This window comes from Alexandromys fortis, unplaced genomic scaffold (assembly GCF_014885135.2).
Source record: "Alexandromys fortis isolate MF-2015 unplaced genomic scaffold, M_Fortis_MF-2015_v1.1 scaffold_227, whole genome shotgun sequence".
NCBI lineage: Eukaryota > Metazoa > Chordata > Mammalia > Rodentia > Cricetidae > Alexandromys > Alexandromys fortis.
The window spans coordinates 1,912,028-1,931,295 of NW_026068109.1; the positions used below are offsets into that span (position 1 = coordinate 1,912,028).

At 46.7% G+C, this 19,268-nt stretch overlaps 1 protein-coding gene across 11 annotated transcripts in view; it reads left to right on the top strand.

Annotated features, from left to right (window-relative positions):
* Nucleotides 1-19,268, top strand: part of Trrap (transformation/transcription domain associated protein) — a 103,697-nt gene that overhangs the window by 48,586 nt on the left and 35,843 nt on the right. For 9 of the 11 annotated variants that reach the window (XM_050124371.1, XM_050124363.1, XM_050124372.1 and 6 more), the window contains exons 34-50: nt 2,495-2,659; nt 2,739-2,920; nt 3,413-3,611; nt 3,980-4,108; nt 4,463-4,729; nt 6,049-6,255; nt 6,363-6,521; nt 6,617-6,748; nt 7,617-7,727; nt 9,024-9,170; nt 10,487-10,700; nt 11,298-11,423; nt 13,843-13,989; nt 14,640-14,842; nt 15,380-15,501; nt 16,018-16,231; nt 17,865-18,044. In XM_050124371.1, coding sequence (XP_049980328.1) covers nt 2,495-2,659; nt 2,739-2,920; nt 3,413-3,611; nt 3,980-4,108; nt 4,463-4,729; nt 6,049-6,255; nt 6,363-6,521; nt 6,617-6,748; nt 7,617-7,727; nt 9,024-9,170; nt 10,487-10,700; nt 11,298-11,423; nt 13,843-13,989; nt 14,640-14,842; nt 15,380-15,501; nt 16,018-16,231; nt 17,865-18,044 — 2,904 coding nt within the window. Of the gene's footprint in view, nt 1-1,241; nt 1,362-2,494; nt 2,660-2,738; nt 2,921-3,412; nt 3,612-3,979; nt 4,109-4,462; nt 4,730-6,048; nt 6,256-6,362; nt 6,522-6,616; nt 6,749-7,616; nt 7,728-9,023; nt 9,171-10,486; nt 10,701-11,297; nt 11,424-13,842; nt 13,990-14,639; nt 14,843-15,379; nt 15,502-16,017; nt 16,232-17,864; nt 18,045-19,268 lie in introns of all 11 variants that reach the window. The other 2 variants (XM_050124367.1, XM_050124364.1) reach the window with 1 other exon arrangement.

Genomic DNA, 19,268 nt, shown 5'->3' on the forward strand with positions numbered 1-19,268 from the left:
GTTTCTCAGAGGTCTGGGTGTCGGGGACATGGTTGCTATCTAATCATGTCTTCAAAGCTGCAACCCATAAGTTGGTTGGGAGGATTTTGGTGGTTGTAACAAACAAATACAGTTAGAGTTATAAATTCATAACCACCGAAAGGTGGTGGAGTGGTGAGCACACCTTTAATCCCAGTACTCAGGAGGCTGAAGCAGGATCTCTGTGAGTTTGAGGCCAGCCTGGTCTACAAAGTGAGTTCCAGAACAGGCTCTAAAGCTACACAGAGAAACCCTGTCTTGAAAAACCAAATAAATAAATAATTTAAAAATAAATAAATATAAATTCACAACTAGAAAGTAGGATTGCTATTGGGGACCATCACTTTTTTCTTACTGTTTGTTTATGTGTGTGTTTATGCGTGTGTTCATGCCACAGTGTATGTATAAAGTTCAGAAGACAGCTTTCAGGAATTGGATGTCACTATCTACCAATGGGTCCCAGAACTCAAAGTCAGGTCATCAGACTCAGTGCCAGCATCTTTACCCGCTGAGCTAGAATGTTGGTCCTAAAAACATCTTTTAATATTTTATAAAGATTATTTTATGTATGTGGGTGCTTTGTCTGCATGTACATCTGCCCACCGGAAGAGAGCCTGGGATCTCTTCATCCCGGTTGTAGATAGTTGGGAGCCACCATGTGGATGCTGGGATTTGAACTCAGGATCTCTGGAAGGAAGAACAGAAGTGCTTTTAATAGCTAGGCACTATCTCCAGTCCAGTATCTTTTTTTAATTTTTTTTTTTAACTTTTTGGAGGGGATAATGTAGCCCTAGCTGTTTTGGGACTGGCTATTCTCTGTCTCGTGAGTGCTGGGATTAAAGCTGAGCTCCACCACTCACAGCCAGCAACAGCTTTTCTAAAACGGTGCCATGTTTTGTTTTTGTTTGCCTTNTTTTTTTTTTTTTTGCCTGTTTGTGTGTTGTGTAGGCACTCACATACCACAGTGTAAATGTGGATGTCAAAGAATAACTTGCAGGACTTGCTAAATATCCCAGGCTTTCCATAAACTTGGAGCCATTCTTTGCACTGCTGTGCCTGGCTCATTTTGTTAAAATGCTTTATTGAGAAAATTTGACAGTATAAGGATATTGGTATTAATACCTAATTATGGTGTGATTGGAGGGGTTGCCTTGTTACTATGGTGATGGCTGGAAGGTCTTTGAAAAGGATGGTGTGGGTTGCATTTCTGCTCTGTTTTGTAGGCGGGCAGCCCATTCAGAGAGCCTCTTATCAAGTTTCTGACGCGCCATCCCTCGCAGACAGTGGAGCTTTTCATGATGGAAGCAACATTGAATGACCCCCAGTGGAGCCGAATGTTCATGGTAGGAACCTGTGCGGCTGTAGTGGGTTCCTCCAGAGTGCCGTCAGCCAGTGTGCTCAGCCTCTGACGGACTTGTGTTTCACCTCTGCGTATCCTGGCTTTGTGTTTCTCAGAGGTCTGGGTGTCGGGGACATGGTTGCTATCTAATCATGTCTTCAAAGCTGCAACCCATAAGTTGGTTGGGAGGATTTTGGTGGTTGTAACAAACAAATACAGTTAGAGTTATAAATTCATAACCACCGAAAGGTGGTGGAGTGGTGAGCACACCTTTAATCCCAGTACTCAGGAGGCTGAAGCAGGATCTCTGTGAGTTTGAGGCCAGCCTGGTCTACAAAGTGAGTTCCAGAACAGGCTCTAAAGCTACACAGAGAAACCCTGTCTTGAAAAACCAAATAAATAAATAATTTAAAAATAAATAAATATAAATTCACAACTAGAAAGTAGGATTGCTATTGGGGACCATCACTTTTTTCTTACTGTTTGTTTATGTGTGTGTTTATGCGTGTGTTCATGCCACAGTGTATGTATAAAGTTCAGAAGACAGCTTTCAGGAATTGGATGTCACTATCTACCAATGGGTCCCAGAACTCAAAGTCAGGTCATCAGACTCAGTGCCAGCATCTTTACCCGCTGAGCTAGAATGTTGGTCCTAAAAACATCTTTTAATATTTTATAAAGATTATTTTATGTATGTGGGTGCTTTGTCTGCATGTACATCTGCCCACCGGAAGAGAGCCTGGGATCTCTTCATCCCGGTTGTAGATGGTTGGGAGCCACCATGTGGATGCTGGGATTTGAACTCAGGATCTCTGGAAGGAAGAACAGAAGTGCTTTTAATAGCTAGGCACTATCTCCAGTCCAGTATCTTTTTTTAATTTTTTTTTTTTTAACTTTTTGGAGGGGATAATGTAGCCCTAGCTGTTTTGGGACTGGCTATTCACTGTCTCGTGAGTGCTGGGATTAAAGCTGAGCTCCACCACTCACAGCCAGCAACAGCTTTTCTAAAAAGGTGCCATGTTTTGTTTTTGTTTGCCTTTTTGAAGAAATGACCAACCAGGAATGGAAGAAATTGTATCTTCCCACCTTTGTGAGTTTGATCTGATCCAAGCAGCTTCTTCATTCTTTTGCTTTCAGAGTTTCTTAAAACATAAAGATGCCAGACCTCTGAGGGACGTGTTGGCAGCAAACCCCAACAGGTTCATCACCCTGCTGCTGCCTGGTGGAGCACAGACGGCAGTCCGCCCTGGCTCACCCAGCACCAGTAACATGCGCCTGGACCTCCAGTTCCAGGCCATCAAGGTAGGGTATCTGCATTAGAGCCCAAAGCCCCTTCGCTCAGCTGAGCTGCAGGTCCCTGATACTTGCCTCTTCCTTACAGATCATAAGCATCATAGTTAAAAATGATGACGCCTGGCTGGCCAATCAGCACTCTCTGGTGAGCCAGCTGAGGAGAGTGTGGGTAAGCGAGAACTTTCAAGAAAGACACCGCAAAGAGAACATGGCTGCCACCAACTGGAAAGAGCCCAAGCTTCTGGCCTTCTGTCTGCTGAACTATTGCAAGTGGGTGCATTGGCCTCCTCTCTGCCCAAAATTCTGCACTGTGGCCTTGTCCCTAATGTTCCTCGCCTTTGGATCCTTGGAGAGTGTGGTCAGATTTGTTACAGAGGGTGGACCCATGAGGACCTGAGTTCAGATCCCCAGAAACCTATAGAAATGTTAGGTTGGTGTGGCAGCCTGCTTGTAATTCATGCCTTAGAAGGCAGAGAGCAGATTCAGGAACCCCAGGGCAAACTAGCTAGCAAGATTATCCTTCATCAGTAAGTTCTGGGTTTGATTGAGAGAGACTGTCTCCACTAATAAAATAGAAGAACAATCTGAGACGATTCCAGACATCAACCTTGGTCCTCCTACACTCTGGCAAAATCATGCCTACACATATGCATGCCACACAAGTTGAAAAATGGAAAAGGAAACTGAAAAGGCACAAGTCTGAGTTATGTATAGTTATAGAATTAACCTCACACCAACCTCCTCTTTGTCCTGGCCCTTCAGAAGGAACTATGGAGATATAGAGCTGCTGTTCCAGCTACTCCGAGCCTTCACTGGTCGCTTCCTCTGCAACATGACCTTCTTGAAAGAGTATATGGAAGAAGAGATCCCCAAAAATTACAGCATCGCTCAAAAGCGTGCCCTCTTCTTCCGCTTCGTAGAGTTTAATGACCCCAACTTTGGAGATGAGCTGAAAGCAAAGGTAAGTCCCATTGTAGACAGGAGGTGGCAGCAGGTGCTGGAGCTCCTGTTCCTAATGAGCCGCAGCTCTGCAAAGGCTCGTATCGTGGGCCTGATGAGTGGTCTTGCTGAAGCCATTGCATGAACCAGTGTGCCTTGCCATGTGTTTAGAAATAACTTGTCTGAGGAAGGAGAGAAAGCCAGACTGAGGTTGGCACTCTTCCTGAAGTTTCAGGCTTCCCCTGGCAGTTGGCATTTGGCTAGAAGTCAAAGATGAACAGTTGCTCTCTTGGGCAAGTGTACTTGATGGTGCAGGATGCTTCTGCTTTGCACACACCCCCTAAATAGAAGTTTGTACAGCTGTTTTGCTTTGTGTTTTTCACTCCCTAGGTTCTGCAGCATATCTTGAATCCTGCTTTCTTGTACAGCTTTGAGAAGGGGGAAGGAGAACAGCTCTTAGGACCTCCTAATCCAGAAGGAGACAACCCAGAGAGCATTACCAGTGTGTTTATAACCAAGGTGGTGTCCCCAGGAGCACCTCTGTGTGGCGAACCCCTGCAGATGGGTAAATGTGTATGCCTGTGGTAGGGGTTTGTGGGAATAAGATTCTTGGGGTTACCCTCACCAGATGTGTATATGTCTGTATCACATGTGTCTGTGTATGCATACAGACAAACGGAAGTCAGAGGACAATTTGAGGTTACCATGTGGTTTATGGGACTTCAACTAAGGTTGTAAGCCTTGGCAGCAAGTGTCTTTATCCATTGAGCAATCTCTCCAGATCCCAAAAGAGTATTTTTAAGGTCTAATTTTAAGGATAAGACTTGTATGATCATAATAAAAATCTAAAGTGAGTTCCTGCTTTAGTGTCAGGTCCTGGACCCTGAGAAACAAGCAGATATGCTGGATTCCCTGCGTATCTACCTCCTGCAGTATGCCACATTGCTGGTGGAGCATGCGCCCCACCACATCCATGACAACAACAAGAACCGCAACAGCAAACTGCGCCGTCTGATGACCTTCGCGTGGCCCTGTCTGCTCTCCAAGGCTTGTGTGGATCCTGCCTGCAAATACAGCGGGCACCTGCTGTTGGCACACATCATTGCCAAATTCGCCATCCATAAGAAAATCGTCCTCCAGGTGCCTCACAGGACGCCCTCCTGTCTCTCGTGTTTTTATCTCTTCCCCCACGGGTACTCCGTGTTCTCTGGACAGTCTCATCTGCTCCTTTCCTCTCATTTTTTCTCAAAGCCACTAAAAATTTAAAAAAAAAATGGGGAGGCACCCATTCCTGCCTTATTAAAAATAGTGGATTATCTTAATAAATACTCAAAATTGTAGAAAACAAAATACTTGAGGATGACAGGGACTGAGGAGCACAACCCAGGAGTTCATGAGACAGGTTCTAACTCTAGCCCAGGCTGTCCTGGAACTTGCAGGGATCCTCCTGTGTAGTATGGAGACTGCTCTTCATTCCCAGCCATCCAGATTGGGACGTCCAAATAATCATACAGAAAATATATTAATTACAACACCGTTTGGCCAATGACTCATGCATATTTCTAGCTAACTTTAACATCTTAAATTAACCCATTTCTGTCCATCTGTGTATCACCACGAGGCTGTGGCTTACTGGGTAAGGTTCTGGCATCTGTCTCCTCGTCTCTTGACTCCGCCTACTCTCTCTATATATCTATGTTTGAATTTCCCACCTGCCTTCACTCTAAGCCATTGGCCAAAACATCATTCACCAACCAGTAAAGCAACACATACAGGAGGACTTCCCCCATCACTCCTGCCTCTGTTGGAGCATCACCAGTGTTTATAACCAAGGGGTGCACTTGGTCAGTATGTATTTACCACACTGAAAATCTGTGTTGGTGTGTGGTTTTTCACACTGAAAAACTGTGAGGGTGTTAAAGGCAAACTCCACAGTGTGAACCCCTATCCCAGGATGCTTGCTCTCCCTAGTTGCTCTGCCCCTTTTCAGCCTTGTTCGTGTCTCCTCAGACACCCCTGCTCAGGGCATGTGACTTTCTGATTCTTTTGCATTGTTAATTTTACTTTGTTGTTCATGTGTGTGTGTATGTGTGTGTTGGAGACAGAGAGATGTATGTGGGGGCGCTTACATGCTACAGCACACGTGTCAGTCAGAAGACCACATCGTGAGTTGATATCTTTTTCTTTGTGTGGATTCTAGGGATGAAACTCAGTTGTCAGGCTTGTGTGGCTTTTGTTGTGCTGACTCATAGGCTTCTAAATCTGACCTTCCTATGAAACAACCTTAAAAATCGTTTATGTATGAGATTTTGGCGTGCGTGTGTGTGTACATGATAAATGTGCGCATGTGTTTACATATATGTGCAGGACATACATACGCATACACACATGTCTGTGCAGTGTACACAGAGAACAGAAGAGGGCATCAGATCCCCTAGAACTAACTTTTCTTTTTCTAGGTTTTCCACAGTCTTCTAAAGGCTCACGCAATGGAAGCCCGCGCGATCGTGAGACAAGCAATGGCCATTTTGACCCCAGCGGTGCCAGCCCGCATGGAGGATGGACACCAGATGCTGACGCACTGGACCAGGAAGATCATCGTGGAGGAAGGCCACACGGTTCCACAGCTGGTGCACATTCTTCACCTCATCGTGCAGCATTTTAAAGTATGTAAAGGGACGGCAGACGTGTGTGGTGCAGCCTCAGACACTGGCTTCGAGCCCCTACTCTCACCATAGGAATACTGATGTGGTGTTGGCCCCTGTGTCTGCAGGTGTATTACCCGGTGCGGCACCACTTGGTACAGCACATGGTCAGTGCCATGCAGAGGCTGGGTTTCACTCCCAGCGTCACCATTGAGCAGAGACGGTTGGCTGTGGACCTGTCTGAGGTTGTTATCAAGTGGGAACTGCAGAGGATCAAGGACCAGCAGGTAGGGCTGTTGACCTTTGCCATCACCTCTCTCTGGGCTCCTTACATGTCTGCTGGTAGTCGGGCAGTAAAATCTGGTGTGTCTGTTTTTTCCAGCCGGATTCTGACATGGACCCAAACTCTAGTGGAGAGGGTGTCAACTCTGTGTCGTCCATTAAGAGAGGACTGTCTGTAGATTCTGCGCAGGAGGTGAAACGCTTCAGGGCAGCCACCGGGGCCATCAGTGCAGTAAGAACTTACGCTTTCCTTGGGGCTACCCACTGTCCTCCTGGGACTCTGCCTATATTACCCTGTTTTTTTTGAGCATTCTTTTTTTTTTTTTTTTTTTGGTTTTTCGAGACAGGGTTTCTCTGTAGCTTTGGAGCCTGTCCTGGAACTAGCTCTTGTAGACTAGGCTGGTCTCGAACTCACAGAGATCCGCCTGCCTCTGCCTCCCAAGTGCTGGGATTAAAGGCGTGCGCCACCACCGCCCGGCTCTTTTTTGAGCATTCTTGAGCCAACTACTCAAAAGACAACTGGGAATTTAGAATAATCCCAGGGCACAGCACTTCCTGGAGGTCTTTCCCGTTTTCTGACATTCCTCTTCACTGGCTTATACCATCAGGAGTCTGCTGGTTACTTGCAATAAAGACCACAAGAGGAAGCTGGGGTGCAGCACAGCTCAGACTCTACCAGAGAGGGGCTTGAGAACAACTGGTGATGGAGCGCTCGCTCCAGTAGAGCTCAGCAGTAGAGGGAGGGGCTGGCGGCTCATATCCCAGGTCTTCCTGCACAGAAACTCCAAGCCTCCTCTGCACTTATTCTGCTATTGCTAACGTTTCTACCAAGAGTCAGTTTCTTCCCTCGCCACTGGCTCCATCTTTTCACGGCCATGTTCCCTCTGGCTGGCTGTCACATGAGTCATCACGCCTCACTGCCAGTTAGTGCATTAAGTCATGTGCCCTGCCAGGACTGTAAGGTTCACACAGCAGAGATCCTCTGCCCCCAGACTCCTTCATGCCCAGAATCTGGGAACAGTTGGCAGGATGAGTCTGCACTCCATGGGAGGTGCTGGCTGTGGGGTCCCTTTCCACTTTAAAGGACAGTCCTTTCCTAGGTGTTTGGGAGGAGCCAGTCCCTGCCAGGAGCCGACTCTCTTCTTGCCAAGCCCATTGATAAGCAGCACACGGACACCGTGGTAAACTTCCTCATCCGAGTGGCTTGCCAGGTATGGTACTGCAGAACCCTGCAGCGTGGAGTCTGTGACCGGGCCTGAGAGCGTGTCTGCCACCCTGGTTCCAGATGGTTCTCATACTATGTCTGGCTTCTGTTTCTGGAGCTTGCTATATCTCAGGCTGGCCTCTAATTTACACTCCTCCTATTTGAACCTTCTGAATGCTGCAGTTACAGGTGTGTGCCGCATTCGGATACCTGTGTCTTTCTTTTGGTAGGCATGTCTGCCCCCCGATTTCTCCTTTCAGTGTTAATGAAGTAATGGCATGACTTGAAAAAAGTTACCATGTATTCAATATGTCACGTAGAAGTCACAGGATAACATGTGAGAGTCAGTTCTCTTTCTATCACATGGAAATTCAGGTCATCAGGCTTGATGCCAGGCACCCTTAACCACCCAGGCACCCCAGCCCAACGTATCTTACAATTTGCAGTGTCTTGGTATAGTTAAGGGAATCACTTCCTTGTTTTCTTTGCTATATAAGTTGGGGATGGTGCATAGCTCATGGCACTGAGTTGGCCATCTGCAGGGATCTGTGCAGCTTTCAGTTCCTTGTAGGTTGGACTCACCAATCATACTGGTATTTATGTTCTCTCAGGGTTGCTGAGAATCTATTTCTAAAACCTGTCATTTTGTTTTACAAAAAAGAAATTCCAAAATATGAAATTTTCCTTAGAAAAGAATTCGGAGTGGTGGTGCCATAGAGATGGCTCAACAGTTAAGGGCACTCTCTGTGCCGTGAGACTTTGTTTAATTTCCAGTGTACACATTGTGACTCACCATCTGTAACTCCAGGTCCAGAAGATTCAACCCCCTCTCCTGGCCTTTGCAGGCACTAGGCATGTGTGTGGTAGACCAACATACATGCAGGCAAAACATCCAAAGACCTGAAGTCTCAAAAACTTAATTTTCTTCATTTGGGGCTCGGTTCCTCAGTCCTTAAAACTTGTGAGCAAAATACTGTATTTTGTGAAATACTAGAGATTGGCACAAATTGTGAAGAATCACGAGGTGTTCAACCGGAGATCCCTTGTTTCCTTGCAGGGCGAGGGGTTCTGTGTGCAGATACCCCTCTTTGAGGAGTAGAGACCCTGCTCTCAGTTACTGCAGACCCTGCTGCAGGGGAGTGGGAGTGTGTGGGTGAAGAGGCCCAGAGGGAGGAGGAAAACCAGCTGTCGGAAGCATGGGTGGAAGGATGCATGGGTGCAGGGACATTTGAGAAAACAGCGTCGCTGCTCTTCCTGTACCTGTAAGCTGGTGTTCAGTGACCAACCACTTGGCATTTTGTAGGTCAACGACAACACCAACACCGCAGGGTCACCTGGAGAGGTGCTCTCTCGTCGCTGTGTGAATCTTCTCAAGACCGCTTTACGACCGGATATGTGGTGCAAGTCCGAGCTCAAACTACAGTGGTTTGACAAGCTGCTGATGACCGTGGTAGGTATGGGCCCTGTCAGTCAGTGCCGTCACCTGGCTGGGGACATCTCTGCTGGGCCTGAGTCTAAAACTTGAGCTTTAAGATGTGCCTACTGACTTGTGGCTCGATGAGCACGGCTCTGACCTTCTCTCAGTCAGGCCAGAGTGCTTAGACTAGATCAGTGGTGTCTTTCATATTTCAAGACATGCCTTCCTTCTCTCTTTGCTTTCTTTTTTTTCCTTATTCGTCCCTTTCCTCCCTTCCCCCCTTCCTTTCTTCTTTCTTTCTTTCTTTCTTTCTTTCTTTCTTTCTTTCTTTCTGTCTGTCTGTCTGTCTGTCTGTCTGTCTGTCTGTCTTTCTTACACATCTTATGTTGACTTCGCTGCTGGCTTGGTATAACTGTTGTGGCTGACTAACCTGACACTCTTTACAATAAGTAACAATTTGTAAAATATTTTCTCAATGGACTAAGCCCTGAGTAGACTCAGCGTAGGCAGCTGATGAGTTGGTTCCATTCTGCGTTATCTCTGTGTCTTGTTTACCTGAAAACCCTGATCCTTGGGTTTTTCTGATGGCAGCAAAAGCCTGGATCCTGTCACTGCCATCTCAGATTCCCTTTGTCCAGTTATTTGATGGAATTCAAAAGCTTTCACTCTTGGACTTAAAAGACCTGGCATAGATATTTGCTGTTTGGGTCCACAAAGAATTAAAACACTGCTGTCATAGGTTTAAAAGGCTGTTACAAGGGGCTCATGGTACAAACCGAAGGTCCCATTCTTAATGGCTGTCCAAATTCTTCATTGCCCTTCTGAAAAAGTCACTGGCTTTCTGGTTATAGCCCACTTCACAGACAGCATTGCCGTGTTCGCGGGCAACTGCTGGGACCTAACTGTACATACATGATGTGTGTAAACTACAGGAATGGAAGTTTCTAGAAGCCATGCCTATGCTTCCTGCAAACAGGTTTTATTTTTAATGATACCACCATCTAGTACATTGGTTACATGATACAATTTGAAAAACATTGCCTTGGCCTGGATTTTTGTATTCTGAGTAAGTAGGTCAACAGAAGCATTCTAATACCTTTCCGTTTTAGAGCAAACTTAATGACATTTTAAAGAGGTTTGACTAAATTTTAGATCACATTCTGTTTAGGATGCAGTTTTATAAAAGTCCTGCTGTGTATGGTGGCTACATGCTGTGACAGCGGTACCCACCTTCATTCTTCACTGGCTTTTTACTTCGTTCCAAATACTTGAAGACATCCAGTTTCAAAGCCGTGGATTTGCATCTCTCCACTTACTGCACCTGAGAGTGGCCTGTTTTCCCATTGCAGGAGCAGCCGAACCAGGTGAACTATGGGAATATCTGCACAGGACTGGAAGTGCTGAACTTCCTGCTAACTGTGCTGCAGTCACCAGCCATCCTCAGTAGCTTCAAGCCCCTGCAGCGGGGCATCGCCGCCTGCATGACCTGTGGGAACACCAAAGTGCTGCGAGCCGTCCACAGCCTCCTCTCTCGCCTGATGAGCATTTTCCCTACAGAGCCAAGTAAGCAATCCTTCCCTCACGCCTCTCCTTTGCCGGAGACTGTTGGGCCTGGGACTGTTGCTTGAAAATGCTCAGTAATGAGAACTACATTCTGTTTTACTCCTGACTTTACTTTTTTGTTTTGTCTTTGAGATAGGGTTTCACTATGTAGCTCAGGCTGGTCTCGAACTCTTGAGACCTGCATACCTCTGCCTCCTGAGTGCTGGGAATAAAGGCATGCACCACCATGACCAATCTCTCAATCTCTTTTAAAACATTATTTGACTTGAAAATTTAGCAGTAACGTGTTATTTTGTTTCTTCTCTGAAATTCATTTCTTCATCTGCTGGATTTGTTTTTCAGGTATTTATTTAAGGGAAGTTAGGTTGAGGTATCAGAACGAACGTTGAGCAGCTGGTTCCTTGAAATTGTGCATGTTCTGATTAAGTGTACTTAGAGCTGTCAGGATGAGAGTTGCCTTCACTGGCGTGATCATGAGGCGCACACTGTCTTGTGTAAGGAAAGGCTCTGTGCTGCCCACTCCACAGCTAGAGCTTGATCTATGGGACTGTGCAGCCTAAAGCGCTGACCCCAGCTCCCTGCCCCACATCGTTGCAGGCACTTCAAGCGTGGCCTCCAAGTACGAAGAGCTGGAGTGCCTCTACGCAGCTGTCGGGAAGGTCATCTACGAGGGGCTCACTAACTATGAGAAGGCCACCAATGCCAACCCCTCGCAACTCTTCGGTGAGTACCTGTGTGATTACTCCAGCAGGGCTTCACTTGGACTGCGGTTCCTGCTCCCTGGACAGCTGTCTTGGGAAAGCCTGGGGGGGCTTTGCTGCCTTGGGTTCTGCGTTCTGTCCATCACTTGTGCTTCCTCCTCTGAGTCTTTTGCTCATCCCCAGTGCACTCTTGACTTGAAGATTGCCCGTGCTCTGGTGGGTGAATTGCTGTCTCCTGGGCTGTGTCCGAGAAAGACAGACCTAGATAATCAGGGCAGCTGAATAACTGCCCCAGATACCCAGAAGTCCAACTTAGATGCCTTGCCCCTTACCACTCTAGTCCTTAGAATTGGGTTGCTACCATAATTTTTTCCCTATCATATTGTCATTGTATAAAACTTGGAAAATCAATATTCTTAGAAAAGTTACCTATAAACCTCTCAATTCATTAGTAGTAAGTACTAATAGGTTGGCATGTATTTTTTTTTAACTTAATTTTTTTTGGAGGGGTGGTTTTGTTTCTTTGTTTTCCAAGACAAGGTTTCTCTGTGTACCCATGCTGTCCTGGAACTCGCTCTGTAGACCAGTCTGGCCTTAAACTCAGAGATCTGCTTGCCTCTGCCTCCCGAGTACCAGAATTAAAATGTGTGCACCCCCACTGCCTAGCCCTGTTTTTATTTCTTCTTACGTTTATGCATGTGTGTGTTATCTTCCCAGTCCCTATATCTTGTTTTCTATACATAAAAAGATCCGTAACCCGCACTCGTTACACAAATGCTTGTGTCTGAACCTGTGTTCTAAATGGTTTCAGTTGCTAATGTCACAGAAATGTACTGCTTTCCTAAACTGGCTGGCTGTTCTCTGAAACGCAGGGCCTGGGTGTATTTGTCTTAATCAGTCTGTCTTCCTGTTCACACCTGGCTGCTCTAGAGCCAACTGATTGGTTTTTGTGACTTTAAGTGGGGCTATCTTGTGTGCTCTGACTCCTATCACAGGTAAAGGAGCATCTCTGCTTGTTCCTTCTCCAAGGTGCTCAAAGAAGAGCTGAACCCCATGGGCCCTGCCTCCCTCCTCTGTAGGGTGACCCCATGGGCCCTGCCTCCCTCTGTAGGTGACTACAGGCTGGGGTGTCTCATGGTGATTGGCTGTGCCAAGGTCCTCCTTGTCTGGTGAACTTAGCTCTGTCACTGTTATGTCCTTACAGGCGAGCAGAGCAGGATACATTCCATTTTTTTCTTTCTTTTTAAAAAATACTTATTTTTTTGTGCATTGGTGTTTTGGCTGTATGTGTGTCAGTATGAGAGTACCTGGTTCCCTGGAGCTGGAGTTACAGACAATTGTGAGCTGTCCATGTGGGTGCTGGGAACTGAACCTGAGTCCTCTGGAAGTGCTGCTAACCACTGAGCCATCTCTCCAGCCTCAACACATCCCATATTCAGCATGGATTCGGTTACCTGGCTTTAAATCAGGCTGACTATACAATGGCTGCTGTGCAGAACCAGATTTAAACAAGGACAAGCCTGAAATTGTCCACACCTGGAATGTTGACACCTATAAATGACAGATGCCCTCTGATGGGTCTTTGATGTGACCCAGGAGTAGGAGTCAAGTTCTCTCAGGGTCAAGATGGTCAAGATGATGTTAAAGATCTCACTAGTGGAAGATCTCACTCAGTGTTCCTGTTCTGATCTTGGGCAATTTTCATAGAAGCATGCAATAAATTCTAAAAATTTTCATGTTCAGATAGGCTAGACCTTTGTTGTTGTTGTTCTTTTAAGGATTTTGCTCCTGTTTTACCTTCTCCCATACATCATGGGATAAAAAGCTTTACAGAGGATAATTTGTCAAAGCCTAAGATCCAAAACTGAAGGGAAGAATTTTTCTTTTCTTTTTTTTTGGTTTTTGGTTTTTGAGACAGGGACAGGGTGTCTCTGTGTCACAGTCTTGGCTGTCCTGGAGCTCACTTTATAAACCAGGCTGGCATCAAATTTACTGAGATCTACCTGCCTCTGCCTCCCTAGTCCTGGGATTAAAGGTGTGTGCACCACCGCCCAGCAGGGAAGCATGTTTTGTACTGAAGCGCAGAAGTCGACTCTGGAGGGTAGGGTAGTGTGGGCAAAGTTAAGATTCAGGGTGACAGTTCATGCTTCAGAATGTGAACAGTGTCCTGCAGGCAGGAGCTTTCAGAGTTGGCAGAGTTGATGGCTTTAAAAGCATACTTCTGTTACTTAATTTTGCTGTTATTTTGCGTGTATGTGAGGCCCAGGACCTGCCTGTCTTCTGTCTCTGCAATGCTGGGATTACAATTGCCGTCCCCATTTCTGGCTATGAGATATCAAACTTGGTCCTTGGGCATGCCAGGCAGGCACTGTACTGATGGAATTGTCTCCCCAGGACAGCTGTTACGTCTTTGTAAAATCACTGCTATTCCTGCCCTGCAGGGACACTTATGATCCTCAAGTCGGCCTGTTGCAACAACCCAAGCTACATCGACAGGCTGATCTCTGTCTTTATGCGCTCCCTCCAGAAGATGGTCCGAGAGCATTTAAATCCTCAGGCAGCATCTGGGAGCACTGAAGCAACTGCAGGTGACAGCCTGGGACTGGTGTTCTTACTCCACGGACTTTGGGGGGTCATCTGGGCAGTACAGGCTGTGTTTGAACACTACCGTGAACATCGGTTAATGTGAAGTTGGGATAATAGGCTCTTGTGGCAGAGTTTTAAAGTCAAAACATGGCTTAGACCAAAAATCAAGTTTAAAATTTGAGGGTGTAAGAATGAAAAGCAACCGAAAGTGGCAAGTCCATGTGAACCTTCACAACCACAGTTATCTATCGGAGTACTTTACGACAAAGTGCCTAATCAGAATTCCTGTGTCTGAAGAGTTATGTCAGGCTCCTACCAACTGGGAGGGGAGAGCGGTAGCAGTGTGCTCTGTTTCCCATGGCTGCTGAAGGCTCCCCCAGGACCCAAGTGCCAAGTCGCTTCATGTAGGATGTGGAGAGGCTGGGGTGCCTGTGCAGGCTCCATCAACTCTGTCACCCCCCCCCCCCCCCCCGCCGCCCCATTCTTATGTTTGGGGCTGCTAGAGGGTACTTTGCAAGATGCAGTGTTAAAGAAGTAACATTTCAGAAAAGGCCTAGAGTGAAAATCTTCGTAAGCAGTTTTTGCAGGGCAGTGGCTCCTTTAAGTGCATCTGTAGGGATTGGACCCAGGTATTTGTCCTTTCTCTGCACAGCTGGAACAAGTGAGCTGGTGATGCTGAGCTTGGAGCTTGTGAAGACTCGGCTGGCGGTGATGAGCATGGAGATGCGGAAGAACTTCATCCAGACCATCCTGACCTCCCTCATCGAGAAATCCCCAGATGCCAAGATCCTCCGAGCTGTGGTGAAGATCGTGGAGGAGTGGGTTAAGAATAATTCCCCAATGGCAGCCAATCAGGTAAGCTGCCGGGTTGGCTTTCTCCGACACCCAGGAATGTGGAAGCAGTCCCCTCCTACTCTTTTTCCTGACCCATGTGGAATAAGGGCAATGATGGATTGTCTCCACCATAGCTTAGCTTGATCAGGAGTTCCCTGAGCAGGCCAAGCAGATAGACTGACCAAAAACGCTGTGTGGATCTTATTTGTGAGTTTAGTCTTTAATGGGGTGGAGGTGAGCTGTGAAATGCTGTTGCTGGTGAGAGCCTGCCACGAAGGAGGGGGTTTGGCAGCTTCTGACTCGTTTCCAAAGTGAGTCATGGTGGGGAAGATGCTTATTGTTGTGTCTTGACTTTTTGAGTACCCAAGGATAATCACAACCACCTTTGATTTTTTTCTTTCTTTAAAAATGAACTGGCTTTATTGCAGTAAATAATAATGTTATTGTTAAAATAATGGGAGCGTGGAGAGTTGGGAAGGTGGCTGTGAAATGCTTTTGGATCTGTGGTTTTTCAAGTAGAGGTAATTGGCACTTTCTTTGGGGAAACAGATTTTGTAGACACCTACACTCCGGGAGAAGTCGATCTTGCTCGTGAAAATGATGACTTACATAGAGAAACGCTTCCCAGAAGACCTTGAACTAAATGCCCAGTTTTTGGACCTTGTTAACTATGTTTACAGGTAATCAGCACTGGTCACATTGCCTGTGGGTTCGTAGTGTGGTCTTCCACTCGGCAGTACAATATGACTTCAATCTTGTACTTGTGTCTAAATTGAGTACTCACTTTGATATTAGGGTGACATACCTTAATGGCATTTCTTTGTCTTTTTTAAAAAGATTTATTTTGTATATGTGGGTGTTTGCCTGGATGTATATATATGCAGTATCCCTGGAGGCCAAAAGAGGGCATCAGATCTACTGAAACTGGAGTTACAAAGGGCTGTAGGCAGCCATGTGGGTTCTGGGACTCGAGCCTGACTCCTGGAAGTACAGCTAATGATTTAACTGACCCATCTCAGCAGCACCCTTGCTAGCACTTCTGAGCCCTTGCAGAAGTGTTGCTCAAGCCTTCATGGTGGAAACACACCCTGGTGTTCCAGCGGAGTTGGTTTGGGGGAGCTGGTATACATCGTCGTGAACACTGATCTGGGTGATCCCCTGGCTCTTACGTCTTCTCTTACCTCCTGTCATTGCAGGGATGAGGCACTTTCTGGCAGTGAGCTGACTGCAAAGCTTGAGCCCGCCTTTCTGTCTGGGCTTCGTTGTGCCCAGCCATTGATCAGGGCCAAGTTTTTCGAGGTTTTTGACAACTCTATAAAACGCCGTGTCTATGAGCGCCTGCTGTATATCACCTGTTCCCAGAATTGGGAAGCCATGGGAAGCCATTTCTGGATCAAGCAGTGCATTGAGGTAGAGTGGATAAACTCAACTTCTGTGGCTGAGAGAGCCTGGGGGTTTTCTGAGGAGACATAGAAGGCAGCAGGTTATCCTGTGAATTGGTCACTTTTCTGTTGCTGTGTGAAAGCACCATGACCATGGCAACTTATGAAAGAAAGCATTAAATTGGGTGTATGGTCCAGAGGGTTACAGTCCACAAGGTATAGCTAAGGCATTGCAGCAGGAACAGCTGAGAGCTCACAGACCTCAAGCCACAAGGCTTAGAGCACACTGGGAATGGCAAAAGTCTTTGGAAACCTGAAAGCCCATTTCTAGTGACACATCTCCTCCAACAAGGCCACACCTCCTAATCCTTCTCAAACAGTTCCACTAACTGGGGACCCAGCATTCTAACATGTGAGCCTATGGGGATCGTTCTCATGAAATCACTGCGTCCTACAATATAAGGAGGTATAGAAATATCCCGTCATGCACCTGTTCTTGTCCCACTGCAGGGGAGACAAACAGGCCTTGCTGATAATTAGAAGTAGGGACTTAAAGACAACATTTCTCATCTTACTGTGAACCTGTATCAGAAAGCCAGAAGAAACTTTAGTGGGCAGATAACTCCTTCATCTTCACTTAGAAACATCTTTAAATTTCATCTGTCTCAAAAGTTGAGTGGATATTGAGGTTGTCATCTCCTCAGTCACGAACAGTGTGGGCAGCTTGCCAGTGCTGTTGCTTTGGGGTCCTTGGTGTGAGGATTTGGGCCTGGGGCAGCAGCAGGCAGGCATGTGCGGTCCGTGAAGTTGAGCCTGCAGAGGGCTTGCTCTTTCCCTAGGAGGGAAGTCTGCCGTGAGGATCACAGGGAGCTCCTGGGCCACTCTTGCTCACAGGTTTCAGGCACAGGCTGCTGGTTTGTCGGGTTACTAGTGCTTAGCAGACTCACACCATCTAGAGAGAGTGAGACCAGCTTTCCCCTCGGAGACAGCTGCAGCAAACAGTTCTTAAATTCATCTTTCAATGAATCGAAGGGAACTGTTCTGGATGGACCTCAGTGACAGCTGGTTGCCATGGGTCCTGTTTATGAAGAATTGATGGTTTCTCAGTACCTGGGGCAGCATAAGCAGTGGCCCTGTAGTGATCTGCAGGGGCTGCTACACTGCAGATGTCCTCAGGAAGTGCTGAGAACACAAGGGGACCACAGAGGCAATCAAGGGTGATAGCACATCACAGAGGATCTTAGGTGTTCTCGGTCCCCGAAGAGTATGGGCTGGTTCTCTGCAGCTATACAAAGTCTTTGCGGGGTTCGGAGAGAGAAGGAGTCATGGGGCTGGTTGTGTGCAGAGAGATGATTCTGAGAGAGGGGGTCTGATGATGGCCTAGGAGGCTCCCTGGCTGGACTGGGGGCTGTGCCGCCTGAAGTGAGAAGGAACGGCAGAAGGAAGTGAAGCAGAGGGCTCTGCCTGGGTGAGGTCTCTGCGGCAGAGGGGAGGATCAACTGAGAAGCAAGTTCAGGCCTGCAGCTGACCTGGGTTGGGTGCTGTGACCTGGGTTGTGGGCCTGCACTGTCTGTCTGTGTCTGTTCTGATGTCTAGGTATTCACACACTCCCAGTGCCAGGCGTCGGCTTTAAAATGGTCTTCTTTCCCGTGATCCTCTAGCTCCTCCTGGCCGTGTGTGAGAAGAGCACGGCCATCGGTACCAGCTGCCAGGGAGCTATGCTTCCATCCATTACCAATGTCATCAACCTGGCCGACAGCCATGACCGGGCCGCCTTTGCCATGGTCACACACGTCAAACAGGAGCCTCGGGAGCGAGAGAACAGTGAGTCTAAAGAGGAGGTGAGTTTCTGGCTGCCTGGATGAAGTTACCACTCGTTTTGAGTTGGCAGGAGCATTAAGAGCTTGTTTCTACCCAAAAGCCTGAGTTTAGACCTTTGCCATTAAAAAAGATCTTAGTTTCCATATTTTTTTTTTTTTTTTTTTTTTTTTGCTGGCATCATTCTGAGCCAGTTCTATTTGGAACAGGGGAATTGATTTGGTTTTTGAAAAACCTCTGCTGTGGTGCTGGTCTTGAACTAGAAGTGATACCCACCATGTAGGAACCCAGTTCCAAGCCCTCCTTCTGGAAGCCTTGTGTATTGACACCTGGTCCTAGATGGGCAACATGGAGCTGAAAGAGTGTCTGGAGAAAAGCATTTCTGCCAAGGCTGGTACCATAGTCTTCTCAGCAATCCTGGTTCTCCATCCTTCTCATGGAAGTGCATATGCCTGGGAAGCACAGCCTGTTGGGGTGTCGATTTTAGAAGAAAGCCTTTAGCGACAAGGGAGAACACTTGTGTCCTTTGCTCTAAGGGGGAAGTTGGGCTGGGGTTGTACTTGGTTGGTAGAGTTCTTCCTATCAGGAGTGAAGGCCTGGGTTTGATCCGTAGCACAATTCAGTTAAGGAAGAAGTATGGCTAATCAGGTCATTCAATGTGGTCTTGCTGTAATCTGAGTGACATCAGTAACTATCTTTGGTGACTCATCAAAGGCAATATAGTGGATAGTGTAGTTGGCCTGTTGACTTTGGGGGATAGTTCCTGATTTCTTAGTTGATTGTGACTTAAGAACTTGGAGACAGAAAGTTCATTCTTGTGTGTGACATAGCAGACTGTCCTGTGCAGTGACCCCAGCAACATTAACACGACTGAACAAGGCTTTGGGCAAGCCGTGCTGCATCCCAACAAGTGATACGCTTTTTTCATTCCAGTGATGTTTGTGCTGCTTATTTTGCTTCCTATAACTCAGATACAAAGTCATATGGTCATCCTTCCACAGTTGTGTGAGAGAGAGATGCAATGGGGTGCAGGGTGAATGTGAGCCAGAGTACCATGGTGACGGGGATGCTGAAATGAAACACATCTGTATGCAAATGTCTTCCATCTGAAATGCTTAGGAACACATGCATTGCACATTTTGGGTGTTTCTGGATTTTGAAAGTTCATTTTTTTTTCTTTATAAAATAATATTTTATTTTTTTTTTAGTTGTTGGAAAAAAATTTCCGCCTCCTCCCCATTTCCCAT